The 13,090-nt window shown below is 40.2% G+C and overlaps 2 protein-coding genes across 32 annotated transcripts in view; one reads left to right on the top strand and one right to left on the bottom strand.

Annotated features, from left to right (window-relative positions):
* Nucleotides 1–11,880, top strand: part of NSUN6 (NOP2/Sun RNA methyltransferase 6) — a 34,358-nt gene extending 22,478 nt beyond the window's left edge. For 10 of the 22 annotated variants that reach the window (XM_083405776.1, XM_083405793.1, XM_083405785.1 and 7 more), the window contains 2 exons: nucleotides 920–1,045; nucleotides 3,675–4,343. In XM_083405776.1, the coding sequence (XP_083261902.1) occupies nucleotides 920–1,045; nucleotides 3,675–3,881 (333 nt within the window). In that variant the 3' untranslated portion in view covers nucleotides 3,882–4,343. Of the gene's footprint in view, nucleotides 1–919; nucleotides 1,046–2,866; nucleotides 3,135–3,674; nucleotides 4,344–4,456 lie in introns of those variants that run through there. The other 12 variants (XM_083405790.1, XM_083405787.1, XM_083405783.1 and 9 more) reach the window with 4 other exon arrangements.
* The window catches only part of CACNB2 (calcium voltage-gated channel auxiliary subunit beta 2), a 125,600-nt gene continuing 122,415 nt past the window's right edge, over nucleotides 9,906–13,090 (bottom strand). For all 10 annotated transcript variants that reach the window (XM_083405751.1, XM_083405754.1, XM_083405753.1 and 7 more), the window contains one exon: nucleotides 9,906–11,977. In XM_083405751.1, the coding sequence (XP_083261877.1) occupies nucleotides 11,498–11,977 (480 nt within the window). In that variant the 3' untranslated portion in view covers nucleotides 9,906–11,497. The remainder of the gene's footprint in view (nucleotides 11,978–13,090) is intronic.

Raw genomic sequence — 13,090 nt, 5'->3', positions numbered from 1 at the left:
TCAGTTATAGTCAGAGATGTTTGAGAATTCCTAGGGCGTAGTTTACTTATCTGTTTGGCTTGCTAGTTTGGCCCATCTGTAGGGCTTGGGCATGATATTACTTAAATGTGCATAGAATAGTCCCCCACCCTCAAACATCAAACAGAATGACACCATTGAGAAAATTTCAAATCCACTGAAAGTGTAACCCTGGCTAACGAAATCCATCTCAGATACTAAGCTCTTGTATTGACAGAAGTAAGGAGGATTCATTTCTGTAAAATTGACAAAGTTAGCGAATCTAGTGGGAAGATGGCTTTGTGCCCTATTTGCCTTGTCCCAAGACATCTTTAATATCACTGCTGTGCTCAGATGGAGGTTGGGAACATCAACAATCATGATTTATTCAGCTGTGTTCCCTTGTGTATTGGAATCTGCTGAGCCAAAAAGAAGGGAAGTTTCAGTCGTGTCCTAGAACCCTTCAAATGTTTGTTTAAACAAGGCCAGCTTTTGTATATGCATTCCACTTTTCCTAAAGGAGAGGCTACTTTGGAAGTGTTTGTTTACCTTCTGATAATAGCTGCTAAAAGATATTGTGTCTTTGCGGGACTGAAAACATCAAAGGTGTAAGATCTTAATTGTTAGATTTTTATCAACCATGTGTACTGGCCACATAGATTGACCCTTGCTTGTTAACTTGCCACTCTAGTCTAGCTGCCTAAAATATTTGTCTGCAGGATACAGGGGAGGCAGTGCAGCGGAGGACACTACACACTGGTACACACACAAGGCTCACAACACAAAGGCAGCTTGAAACAACATCATGAGAAGTTGTCCTTGGTCCTTTCAAAATGGATATGTATTGTCTAATTCTGCATTCTAAAAGTAAGTTTGCTTGAGAAATGATGGTATCCTAAAAATGAGAGTATTGTTTCCTTAGGCAGTGCAGCTGCTGAAGCCAGGGGGCATCCTGGTATACAGTACCTGCACAATTACCCTTTCTGAAAATGAGGAGCAAGTTGCCTGGGCACTGGAGACCTTCCCATGCCTTCAGCTTCAGTCACAGGTAAGAACATGTTTGTTTGGTTTTTTTTAAATTGCATCTTTCTCACTCATTACATGCTTGCTGATAGTTAACAACAACCCTGTCTTCTACTTGCTGCCACTCTGAGTTCTGTTCAGCTTCCTATGCTCTCTCTGCTGTGGCTACTTCGGCCGCACATAGACTGAAATTGGAATGATACAGAGAAGATTAGCATGGCCCCTGCAAAAGGATGACACAGAAATTAACGAAGTATTCCATATTCTGAAACACCTCAATGTGCCCAAATAGACACACTCCACCCGGAACATGCACAGCATCCTCAGCAGGTGGGGGGAGCCCCAAAGCTTTGGCATTCTTGTACTCAGGATAGCTCAGTCAGTAGAGAACACGTGACTCAGGGTCGTGGATTTGAGCATCACATTGGGCAAAAGATTCCTGCATTGCAGGAGGTTGGACTAGATGACCCTTGTGGTCCCTTCCAGCTATGCAGTTCTATGATTATTTTATACTTTTAGGTTTCCCCATCCTCCCTGACATGCACACAAAACCTGCCATTGCTTCCAAAGCTTCCAGTTCATCAGACAGGGAAGCAGAGACTTGATTGGAGACCTCTCCCCAAACCTTAGCCTTCCATGCCATCTTAAGAATGGTCATTGCCTGTCCCCATTTCTGTCCCAGTACTCTTGCTAAAAGTGATTTCTAAGATCCCGCCAACAGTTAAGAGAAGGTCTTTTCCCAGTGAGGTAACTTCCCTGATCGTAGTGCAAGCTGCACCTCAGGTGCTTTACACCTGCTGGTACAGAATCCTATGAGCTGGCAGAGGATGCCAGGAAGGCCAGAACCCGCAGCACCATGTGACCTGCTCAACATTTTTCTGTCTCTGAGCATTTGTTTTCCCCCTACAAAGGGCACAGGGAGGAGGAGCAGATGGACACAGAATACGCCTGCATTGACTTATCTGAGTCTGGGCGCTCTGCTGATCCTGCAGGGAGAGAGGGCTGGGGAAACATCTGTGTGGATGAGCTTCTATGACTCTGTTGCCCTTCCCTGTGCAGGGTTCAGCAGGCTGTGCCAGTGCTTTATGAGTTGGCAGCTGTTTGGGAATCATTAACTAATGTAAATGTTAGTATCTAATACGTTTGTAATACATGCCTACCAAAACACTGCATCAGATATGACACAAAACTCTGAAAAGTTGTGTATTCAGAAGGCATCAGATAATTGTGTGACTTTGAGTTTAATTAGTTGCACTTCGCTTCTCCCAGACCTTCACTAACAGTGGCTAAAGGGATTAGGTTTTAATCTTGCAGGATTAAATGGCTGAGACAGCCTCTAATTTGATAGTGGGTTTTGTGTATTTTTTGTAATCATGCTTGTCTTATTGCATGTCTACAGAAAATGCTGATGCACTGCTATGGTTGTTTGTTACATTTGAAATTCCAGGGCATAACGTATTAAAGTGATTCAATGCCATCCTTAGATGTAAAGACTAGAAGAAGCACTTGATGAACTGAACTTGTATGAGGCTTTCTTTGGTTAAACCTTTAACAGCATTAAGTGTCTTACTACATTTCTCTGAGGAAGGAGACATGTAAAAGAAGCACACATAAATCAGGGTTTCCATTTACGAGGTCCCTAAATCTGTTATATATATGATCTGCCTGATTATGCAAAAATCTGCTATTTTTGTATGTATCTCATTGGCACCATGTGCTGGAGCCAGAAAAAGACTCTCATAGGCTGCCCCCCCCCCCCATTCATTCCTTTTAAGTATTTTACAAAGAAACATCGTTCCTTGAACACAAAGCTAAAGGGGAAGCTCTCTCTCTCTCTATTACCCAGGGACTTGGACTCCTCCCAGCAATAGGCAGTGGCAGGGAAAGATCACAGGCCTTTGGTGTGTTGGAGCTTGATGCTAGAGCCCTGAGGTCCTGCTGCTGACCATTCTCAAGGATCTTCAATCCTTCCTGGCCACCCTGCAAGGTTTTTGGGGTGTACAAGTATATGCAACAGTGACTATTAAGTGAAGCTCCACCCACTGTTACAGTGCAATCCTATACAGGTCTATTCAGAAGTGAGGCCCACTGAATTCAGTGAGACTTATTCCCATGTAAGTATGCATACTATTGCAGCTTGAGTCTCAACACGTTCTTGTCAGTAGTATCAGGATTTACTTGCCCTCAGGTCCTGGGAAAGCCCACCCCTTTTGGGTAGCAAAATAGTGTGATTATCTCAATATTTTCAGTACTGTAACACCTGCGCATCCATGTTCAGCCTTCCATCACTGATTTGCTGACACAACATGGCAACTCAAGCATAAATTAGATTGCATATGGTGTTCATTTTTAAAAAAGTGTTATTTTGTTAGTGTAAGTTTCATCAGTGTTAACTGATAATGAGCAAATTATTTTCGATGTTATTCTGCTGCCTCCTTAGTCTGAGCCTTATTACAAATATATTTCCTTCCAGAGGAATGTAGCAAGGCAAACTCCAGGACAGTTTAGATTGCAGTAAAAGTACTCCAAGGATGTGCCTACGGTGGTAGATTTAGAGGCACTGACCCTTGTGAATACTGGCTTTCATTTTCGGGTAAATAAATAATGAACTGCAGAGCAATTAAGCCCATTTGTTTTATTTTCCTCTCTAAAAGGAGCCCCATATTGGAGGAGAAGGCATGATGGGAGCTGGGCTGTCACCTGAGCAGTTGAAAAAGCTGCAGAGGTTTGATCCATCTGAAGCAGTTTTGCAGGGAATGGATTTTAATTCACTGCAAGAATTCAGATACGAAGATTTGATAAGCATGGCAAATAAGGACTGCATAGGATTTTTTATTGCAAAATTTATAAAAGTACCGTGAAAATCATGGCTTTAGAAGTCAACATAAAAAGCACCCTTTCTGTTAACATTTGGAGCATTCTGAACTGTACCTTCATGCTGCTGCAATGTTGCCAAGCCAACGGACTGACGACACAGTTGCCATAGCAGCAGCAAAATCTGCCAGCTGTTTCCTTTGGGAGAGATCCACAGGTTGGAGAAACAAGTCTGAGGGAAGGGGCAGCTTCAATTTGTAAAGCTCCATTTGGTTTTATATTAGCAGTAGGTCACTGATTCTAGAAACATGCTTGTTTTTCAGTTTGTCTAAAAGATTTATTTATTTTTTTAGAAAAAAAGCTGCAATTATGTACAGTAGAAAATCTGCTTTCAAAGTATTTTATCAGTAATTAAATACACTGTCACATGTTGTAAAACCTTATCCAAACTCTCAAATTGCTGTTTTTGAAAAACAATTTTATATTATTAAATGGCATTTCTTACAAAACAATATTAATCTTTTAAGTAATATTGTACATCTTGGTGCTTTAAATTATTAATCCATGTCTTCTAAGCAGATATCTTTCAAGGCCTAATCCTATTTGTATCTTGACTTTCTAGCAGCATTCTAACATTCTGTTTCCGGAGAATGCAGATTTGTGAACTCCAGGATCAGCTGTCCCATATTTTATTCTGAAACTGATGTAAAGAAATACTATGAAGCTAACAGACCAAAAATTCCTTCAAGCGTCACCATCATCTTTGGCCCTAGAAGGAGTGGCAACTCAGAATCTTAGCATTCACATTGCTTTTTATATTGTCTCATTTTTATTTTTATTTTAAATAGCCTTTGCATCCTAGAAATGCTTCTATTGTAATATGTTTGTGATTTATAGATTTGGGTATTCTACTGCATTTCAGGAACCAACAAGTGGATACTCAATTCCAGCAGTATTTTTTTTTTTTTAATTATATACCACTTACTAGAACAAATGCCACCAAGCAGTTTAGAATGATGTAATATATATGGAATGGGGAATGTTGAGTGGTTAATGTGCATAACTGGCCAGTATACAGATGCACCAGGCATCAGGGAGAATGTGCACATAATTCATCCATGAAAAGGGAATGGTGCACATTTTACAGGCAATATGCATAATCTCCAGAGGAACTTGGGAAATGCACATATATCTACAGAATCCTGTACATCCTCTGGTCATTATGTATAATCTCCAAGAGTCATTGGGAGGGGGGATATATCTGACCTTTGTTTTGTACGTTCTGCGGACAGCAAGCACATTCTCTGGTCAGTATGCATAGTCCTATCTCTTGTTTGCAAGAGTGCAGTCCGTCTCCTCTGCCCTTCTGTTGGTCCACTGACTAATCATGGCCCACAACAGATCCTCCTATTGATCAGCTGATTAGCAGCAGGGAGAAGGGAATCCATCTTTAAAAAAATTACTTCTTTTGCATTCCAGCCCTTTATACCACTTTCAGCTGTTCCCCAGTCAGCTTAGCAGCACAACAGGGATAGTAGGGGAAGCTTTAAACCTTCCCGCCACCTTCCCCAGTTTTGATGGAAATTGCCCCCTGCCCAATGGTGCTATTAAGCTTAGGGAAAAACAGCATTGGGGCAGTCATCATAGGAATCACAGGAGTCAGCTTCACCTGCTGAATAGCAGAAGGGGAAGAAGGCAGAGTGGCTCCACCTGCAGCTGATCAGGAGAAGGTCCTGATGAGAACCAGCTGGCTTTCAGCCTTCTTAAGCAGAGTTTCCAGCAGCAGTGAGATGCTGGTAACGTTTGTAGTTCCTGGGCCTAACTTGCTGCTCCCTGCTCGTCTTGACCCTTGGCCACCTCTCATCAGATTCTTTGACGCCTGGACTATCTGACCATGTGGATTGCTGTTTGCCCGACCCTAGGACTGGACCTGACTTTGGATGCCGACTCTGACTCCAGGCAAGTACACCTCAGAGACCCTTTGGGTTGGCTGGTTTCCCACTGCGCTGAGCTCTGCATGATTTTGCTCAGCAACAAGACTATGAGATGGGAGGGAAGTTTCAGCTTGCTGAGGAAAATCACCATCAAGTAGAAAGCCTGACTGAATCAATTTGGTGCTAGTTTTCTATACCATAAACAAGTTTCACTGAAAGCAATGGAATGAAACTTAGTAATTGAGTTTTGTACTGCAGCGTGGGACTGAAATATCTAGATCTTCCCCCGCTTTATGTACACATTAAAAAGTAGCCTGGAACATTGTGTCCTGGCATGTAGATAGAGGAAGTCTTGTGTATATGAGAGGGGAGATTCAAATGTGATCATACACATCCTGTCTGAAATGGGAAGGCTCAGCAACAGATAAATCAGGTGGAACTGTGTAAGGAAATAAACAACTATCTGACTTTTAGAAGACATCTGAAGGCAGCCCTGTTTAGGGAAGTTTTTAATGTTTGATGTTTTATCGCTTTATTATTAATATTCTATTGGGAGCCACCCAGAGTGGCTGGGGAAACCCAGCCAGATGGGCGAGGTATAATAATTTGTTGTTGTTGTTGTCATCTTGAATTTAAGTTCTATTTGTTAATCTTAATTGGGCTTGGGCACAATTGGCTTTTGCTGCACAAAGCTGTACGTTTTTCTGCTAGAAGTTCTAACTAAATTTATTTCTGAAGTTAATGTGAACTTGAGTCGTTGACTTCAGTGTAGAGGAGGTTACAACTCCCACAAACCGCTCTTGAGGGCTGATGTAGTCATTGTGTGAGAGACAGCAAGAGGTTTCCTGTTTGCCTGAGCATCAGAGGCTGCTGCATTTCTATAGCGTGTGCACACAGTTGCTTCCAGCACTAAACATTTGCTTGAATCCATAGGATTTCTTACAAGTATTAAAACATAGCAGTGTGGTTCACATATTCTTGTATCAAAAAACATTTGGTTTAAGAGAACAAGGAAGGTACATATTTATGGACCAAAAAGTACTTGCAAGTTTAAGTGTCTGCCTTAAGTTGCATGCTAGGTAAACATTTTCCAGTGTAGCTGGCTGTACAACATAGCCTCCATCTGTCCACCCTTGCCTTTAGTTTTTCAGATCTGATACAGGTTGGAGTCATCCCTGAAATTCAAGACAGTAGGAGTGCAGTGATTGCCTTCCTCCACACTGAGGACCCACTTACCATGTGTTTTCATTTGCATTAATGGCCTACTTTACTGTCAACAGGGCTGTATGTAGATGGGGAGGGTGGAACAAGGTTGACAGATGCTATTAAGAGAAGGCATGAGTGGAGGCAGCCTGGCATTGAATTAAAGCATCTGTTTCACCATGAGTGAAATGTAAGTCAGCAAGAAAAAGGAGGCAATGACTAGGTCTGCATTTATGACTAAATAGGCCTAGCCTGTGCAACACATATATTACAGTAATGCTGGCTTGTTTTGCTTTTGCTTAAACAGTTGCACTCTACTCCTTAACATAAGCTTTGCAAGAAGCTAGCTATTGTTTGAAAAAATCAGGGAGCCCAGCCTCAGTGTTTCCTGCTGAGGATGAGAATTGGAGTGGAAATCCCGCGGGGAAAATGTGAGTTTGTGGAGGTTAATACATAGTCTACATGTTACATGTCATATGTAACATGACATGTTTGTTACTTACATGGCACAGAATGTGCAAGAATCTGTCATGGCAAGAATGAATTTGTAAGTGCATTAATCAAGTGGAAGGGGCTTTTTAAATCCAAAAATTTCTTCCTCTTTATTCATTGAGATTTGTGTTTTTAATGGAAATCTATTGAATTATATGAGCCTGAGGGTAGGAATTTAACTTGACTGTGACTGTGGTAACTAGCATACATACTGCATTTTAATTCTGCATACCTAGCAAGCCCTCTTATTGTCTGGAAAACCATTACATTACCTGTTTTGTTTCCAATTTTTTAGTGGAGATCAAACAATAAAAACAATATAAATTCCACTTATAAATGTTTACCAATTCTTCATAATCTTGACTTAAGATCAAAAACCTTCTTAAATGTAATGTTGCATCTTCATTATTGCCAGTCAACATATTATAATCAATTATTACTATTCTATTAAATTTGTAAACCATCCTTCACCTGAAGACCACAGAGTGGTTTACAAACATAAAAATACAAAATGAGAACACAAAAATAATAAAACAAAAGCAACCCCCCCAAAAAAAACCATTAAAAATGCCATGAAGTGCTAATCAGCCAAAGGCCTGGTCACAGAGAAACGTTTCCACCTGGCACCTAATGGTATGCAGTGAAGGCGCCAGGCGAGACTCTATGAGTGAAGGATTCCACTAAGTGCCTGTGCCAAGTGCCCCTTACCATACTTACCCCTACCCTGAATGACTAATTGGGGAGCTTCTGCTCTTTCCAGCTCTCTTCCCAAGTACACCCCACAGCTTTCAGTTCAAAAACAAACAACCCTCCCCAAGGTTAAAAACACACAAGTTAAAAAGCTTTTAGTATTCAGCACAAATCCTGATTATTAGGGCAAAGGGCATTTGCCATTTTACAATGCTGTAAATAAAGCAAAGTTGTATATGCATAGCACTTTCTTCAATGCATAGCACTTTCTTCATCTGAATGTTTTAGTATTGATTTGATTATTTAAAAACCCTGTTGTCTGCCTGAATGTCAGGTTCTTGGTGAGCAGCTTCGTAACAGAAAAATGACCCATCACTTTGCAAGAAGTACAAGGCCAGCCTACCTCTTCTCTTTCTCTTAAGAGTAATTGAGGAAAACACATTATGGATAGGGTTATTAAGTACCAAATAGTAATCATTAAAAGATTATGAGCTATAGTACTCAGCCTTGACACCAATAGATTTGTTAGAATTCATCGGTTTGCTAATAGTGCATACTATGAAGAAATGAATAAACATTGGATTGAATCTAAACCAAGTTGTACTTAAATCCCATTTAAATCAATGAGACAAGCTAGTGGTCACCTTTAAGACCTATTGATTTCAATTGAAACTAACATAGCAATCTTATATATTTCTCTTCAAAAGTGTCATGGAGTTCCGTTGAATATAAGTGAATAGAATTGCATTCCAAATGAACTATCTGAATCAAACCCATTGAGTTTCCAGTTCCAACTGGACAATTACAAAGTTCATAGCTTTATATGGAAGCTTGTTGCAGATGCTGAAGGATTTGAAATCATGCCAAAGTGTTGCAAAGATTAAGTAGAACAAATCCTGCAGCAATAAAGAATGGGCTTTAAAAGCCAGATTCAAAGTATTAAGAGTAATGACTATAGCCAGGGGAGTGGGGGGGGTAGGGCTTTAGAATATTGGGAATTTGAGCAGAAATACAATAAATAGTGAGAAGCCCCCCACCAAGGAATCATGGGTGGAGAGGTGGGAATACTCTCCCTAATTAGAAAGGGTCTACAGAGCTCTGGGATAAATAGCTTCCTGTTCACCTAACCCTGGACACTGGCAGTCTAGCATTATATTGTAATTACCCCATAGTACTGTAGTAGGTTTGCGGAGGGGTGTGTGTGTGTGTGAGAGAGAGAGTTGCCAATGCCCTGAGTTCCTTCTAATTCTTCGAGTCCTGTTAAAGTCTCATAGAGCAGCAGTAGTTACCAATTAGCTAAGTACTGCAGCTTCCGTTTTTCAAAAGCCAAGCCATGTACCTCATATTATTGACAATATTTATTTCTCTTTGGTAGTTTTTGTTATTTGAATGGTACCACAGACCCCCTGGGTGGGTTACGCTGACCCCCCGATTGGGAACCACTGTCCACAAGAATGATGTGAATGTCTTTCCCACTGGGTATTCTGGAACTTGTTCCAGTCCCCAGCACGTAAATTGTGTGTGTGGAGCACCTGTCTCCATTACCGCCTTCCCTTTTCCGACTGTATTAACTCGCTCTCATTACAAGTATACTACCTGTACAGGGCAAACCTGAAATTCAGTTTGGAGTCTTGCTTGCTTCTGTCAGGAAGTTACAATAGCCTTTTAGGAACTTGCTAGAGGCTAAAATCCAGAGGCAAGTGTCGGAAGGCCATGTTAACCAGGATACAGAGATTGTCAAATATAGGAAAGTGGAGAAGCTACAAAAATTTATTTTCCAACAAAATAACTCTCCACAAGCAGTGTAAACTTTTCTTACTAAAACAAATACTCTAAAACACAAAAAGATTTTACATTTCCAGTGAAACACTCAGTCACATTTGCCTGTGTTTTTTACTTTCCTGGATCCTCAACGAAGAGCCAGCAGATTGATGCTTTCCCAATTACCTGTAGACATAAACTTCCTCATGTTGCTTGCCTGCAATTTGGACCTTTAGAGTTGCAGACAGAAGGAAAACCCTTACTCATTTTGGAATAATTACATTCTCGGGACCAACTGATGTGCTATGATTCAGCCCCAATTGCCATATTTAGCTGCTCAAATGAGTTCTCTGCTGCCATGGCCAGTGTGGTGCTTGAAATCTAAGCCTGGAAGATCACACGGTCCTTCGATAGGAGGGTGTATTGAAAGTGGGGGAATCCCTTTTCATGAAAGTACAATTAAGGATTTCCTGACGTTGTACTGCATATGTGTACAAATCGTAATACCTGAGCAGCTAAAGGTGGAAATTATGGTTGATTCATAACATATGCGTTGCCTATAGAGTCTTCTATGTACCCTTTACAACCACTCCTGTCATAAATTGTTTTACACACAAACACACACTTGCACCATGTCAAATGTGGGCTATCAAGTTGACAAGAAAAAACGTTATCTGTGTGCTCACTGCAATTAGTGTGTCCTGTTTAGAGCATTTATAGTGTCACATTATTTTTGCTGTAGATTTAAAAATGCAAAAATGATTTTAAGTTTGCAAGGACAATCCAACCTTTTATCCTAATGTATTCCTATTTACACTAAATATAAGCTTTCTGCTACTGAAGAAAGTGAGTCTAGAGTGAACCTTGTTAACAAATTTCCTGAATGAGGCTAGTTCCAGTTGCCAGTAATTCAAAAGCAAATCTGCTGACTTGGCATTAGGACTTTAAACAGTGTGGTCAATCTTATATAAGAAGGTGTTTGCAGAAATAACATTTATAAACTGTCTATACAGTACACAGTACCAGTACATAGAAAAGAGATTTTGACTTTATGATCCCCTGTGTGTAAGGCAAAACTGAATTCTGTCTCCAAATGTAGTCCACTAGAAGTACAATCAACAGAAAGTGGCTCTCAAATCAATGGCAAATCAGGTGCCTAACGATTAAAAAAAATCAAAACGGATGAGAGCTTCAGTTTTGGATGTGCTGATTTTGGCTTGCTGAAAAACATGGGAAGTTAATAAACACCAATTGTATTTTGTCTGAAAACACTAACAACACCTTGATGACAACAGATATTGTTCAAGTGGCAGCTACCAAAAACGGCTTTGGGGGGAGAAAAGCTTGGTACAACACCAGGGACTTCGCAGTTGTACTATGCCAATGTGTTATAGCACTAATCAAAATGAATATTCTATTTCATGCTATTGCTGTGATAGCAACAGCAAATTTTTTTTTAAAAAAAGCAGCATACAGGATACCACATGTTCTGCAATGAAAACCCAGATTTGTTCTTTTTAAAAAGGGGGTGGGGTGGGGCTTTGTCATACACAACTTCAAAAGAAACACAAAACTGCCAAACGTTATTGGTGACTGTACACCTCTCGCTTCCATTCTGCTGTATCATTGCGTTTTTTAGATATCACTTCCCCATCCTTGTCACAATACTGGTCCCTTGATTTATGACGGCTACGCTGCTTGTTGCCTTCGTTATGGTCCTGCTCTCGGTCCTTTTCCTTTGAGCGAAGCCTTGATTCTCGGTGCCTGTGATCACTGCTCCCATGGGACTCATCCCTGTGACTGTGATCTCGATGAGAATCATAGTGTTCATGAGAATAATCCTCCTTTGGCTCTACGTATGCTGAATCTCTGCTGTCTTGTGTTTCCGAGTCAAAAGTTTCTTGTCTAGGCAGGCCACGACTAGTTCCACTACGATGGTTATGGCCTGAAGTGGAAGAGCGGTGTTGAGATTTCCTGGTGGGTTCGGCCCGTGCTGCTTCTTCAGCTTGGGAACCAGTTCGTTCAGGGGCTGATGGTTCATTCCTCTGATCTCCTTGAGAGCCCTGATTAATACAACAGAGTTGTAATTTCACACTGGCAAATATTGAGCAGAAAACGCCTTATAAACCAGTAATGGCATGATCCTTAAACTGTTAAGCAGACATATTTTTCACAATCTATTCCACAGTAAGCTGTCTGAAGTAAACCTATGGCTAACAACTATGGTCAAATCTAGGAATACAAGAATTGGAACTTTTACTGGAGATACTGCTTTATAATACAAGTGAACCTTCATGCCACAAAGAAACCAAAGTTAGTTTCACTTTATTTTCAGTCAGGCCCTGAGCTCTGGTGATCATATCAACTTTCAGAACATTTTGATTAGCCCCACCTGCCAGCACAGACACACCACATGGAAAATAAAGAGCAGATCTGGCAATGAGGTGGTGAATCAGGCATGAGATAAACCTGAAAGATTTTTGAAAGCAGACATCACCGCAAAAAAGATCAATAGCAAACCACAGAATGTAGGTGAATCAAGAGTTTTCATTTTAAAAACAGGATGCTGTCCTTAAAATAAAAAAATATTCAGAGGTTCAAGCTTGATAGCACTTGTATTATAACATCAATAATATCACTGCTGTACTGTTTTTTAAGGCATTTAAGCTTTTAAGTCCTACACAAGCATACTAGGGAGTAAGCCCCACTGAATTCAGCAGAACTTACTTCTGAGTAAGCATGTTTGGATTGTGTTGTAAGTGCATTCTAGTTGTGGCAAGATGTCTTTTTTAACTGCCAATTTTTTCAGAAGGGTTGAACTTTGCCACAAAAAACAAAAACAGAGTGAAATTATTGTTTAATTTCCTAGCACATTACTGAAAACAGAAGTGAAAATTACCAAGCATAATCAAACCTAATCTTCATCAGCACAATGTTTTGAAATCACTGAAAAATGAACAGTTTTGATTAATCATCTTAACTTGCATCATTTTTTTCCACAATTTTCACAAAATCACTTAAAAACAAATTCAAAAGATTTAGCTACTCCTAATGAAATGCTCATACTTAAGATATTATCCTAAATATTACAATTTCATTTTTTATTACAAAACTAGAGTTAAGGCAAGAGCAGAACTCGATGTTTTCTAGGAGTTATGAAAAAGTACTTCTACTTA

This window comes from Podarcis tiliguerta (assembly GCF_965153285.1).
Source record: "Podarcis tiliguerta genome assembly, chromosome: 12".
Lineage (NCBI taxonomy): Eukaryota > Metazoa > Chordata > Lepidosauria > Squamata > Lacertidae > Podarcis > Podarcis tiliguerta.
The sequence above is the reverse complement of the archived record's forward strand: the minus strand, read 5'-3'. Positions and strand labels throughout refer to the sequence as shown.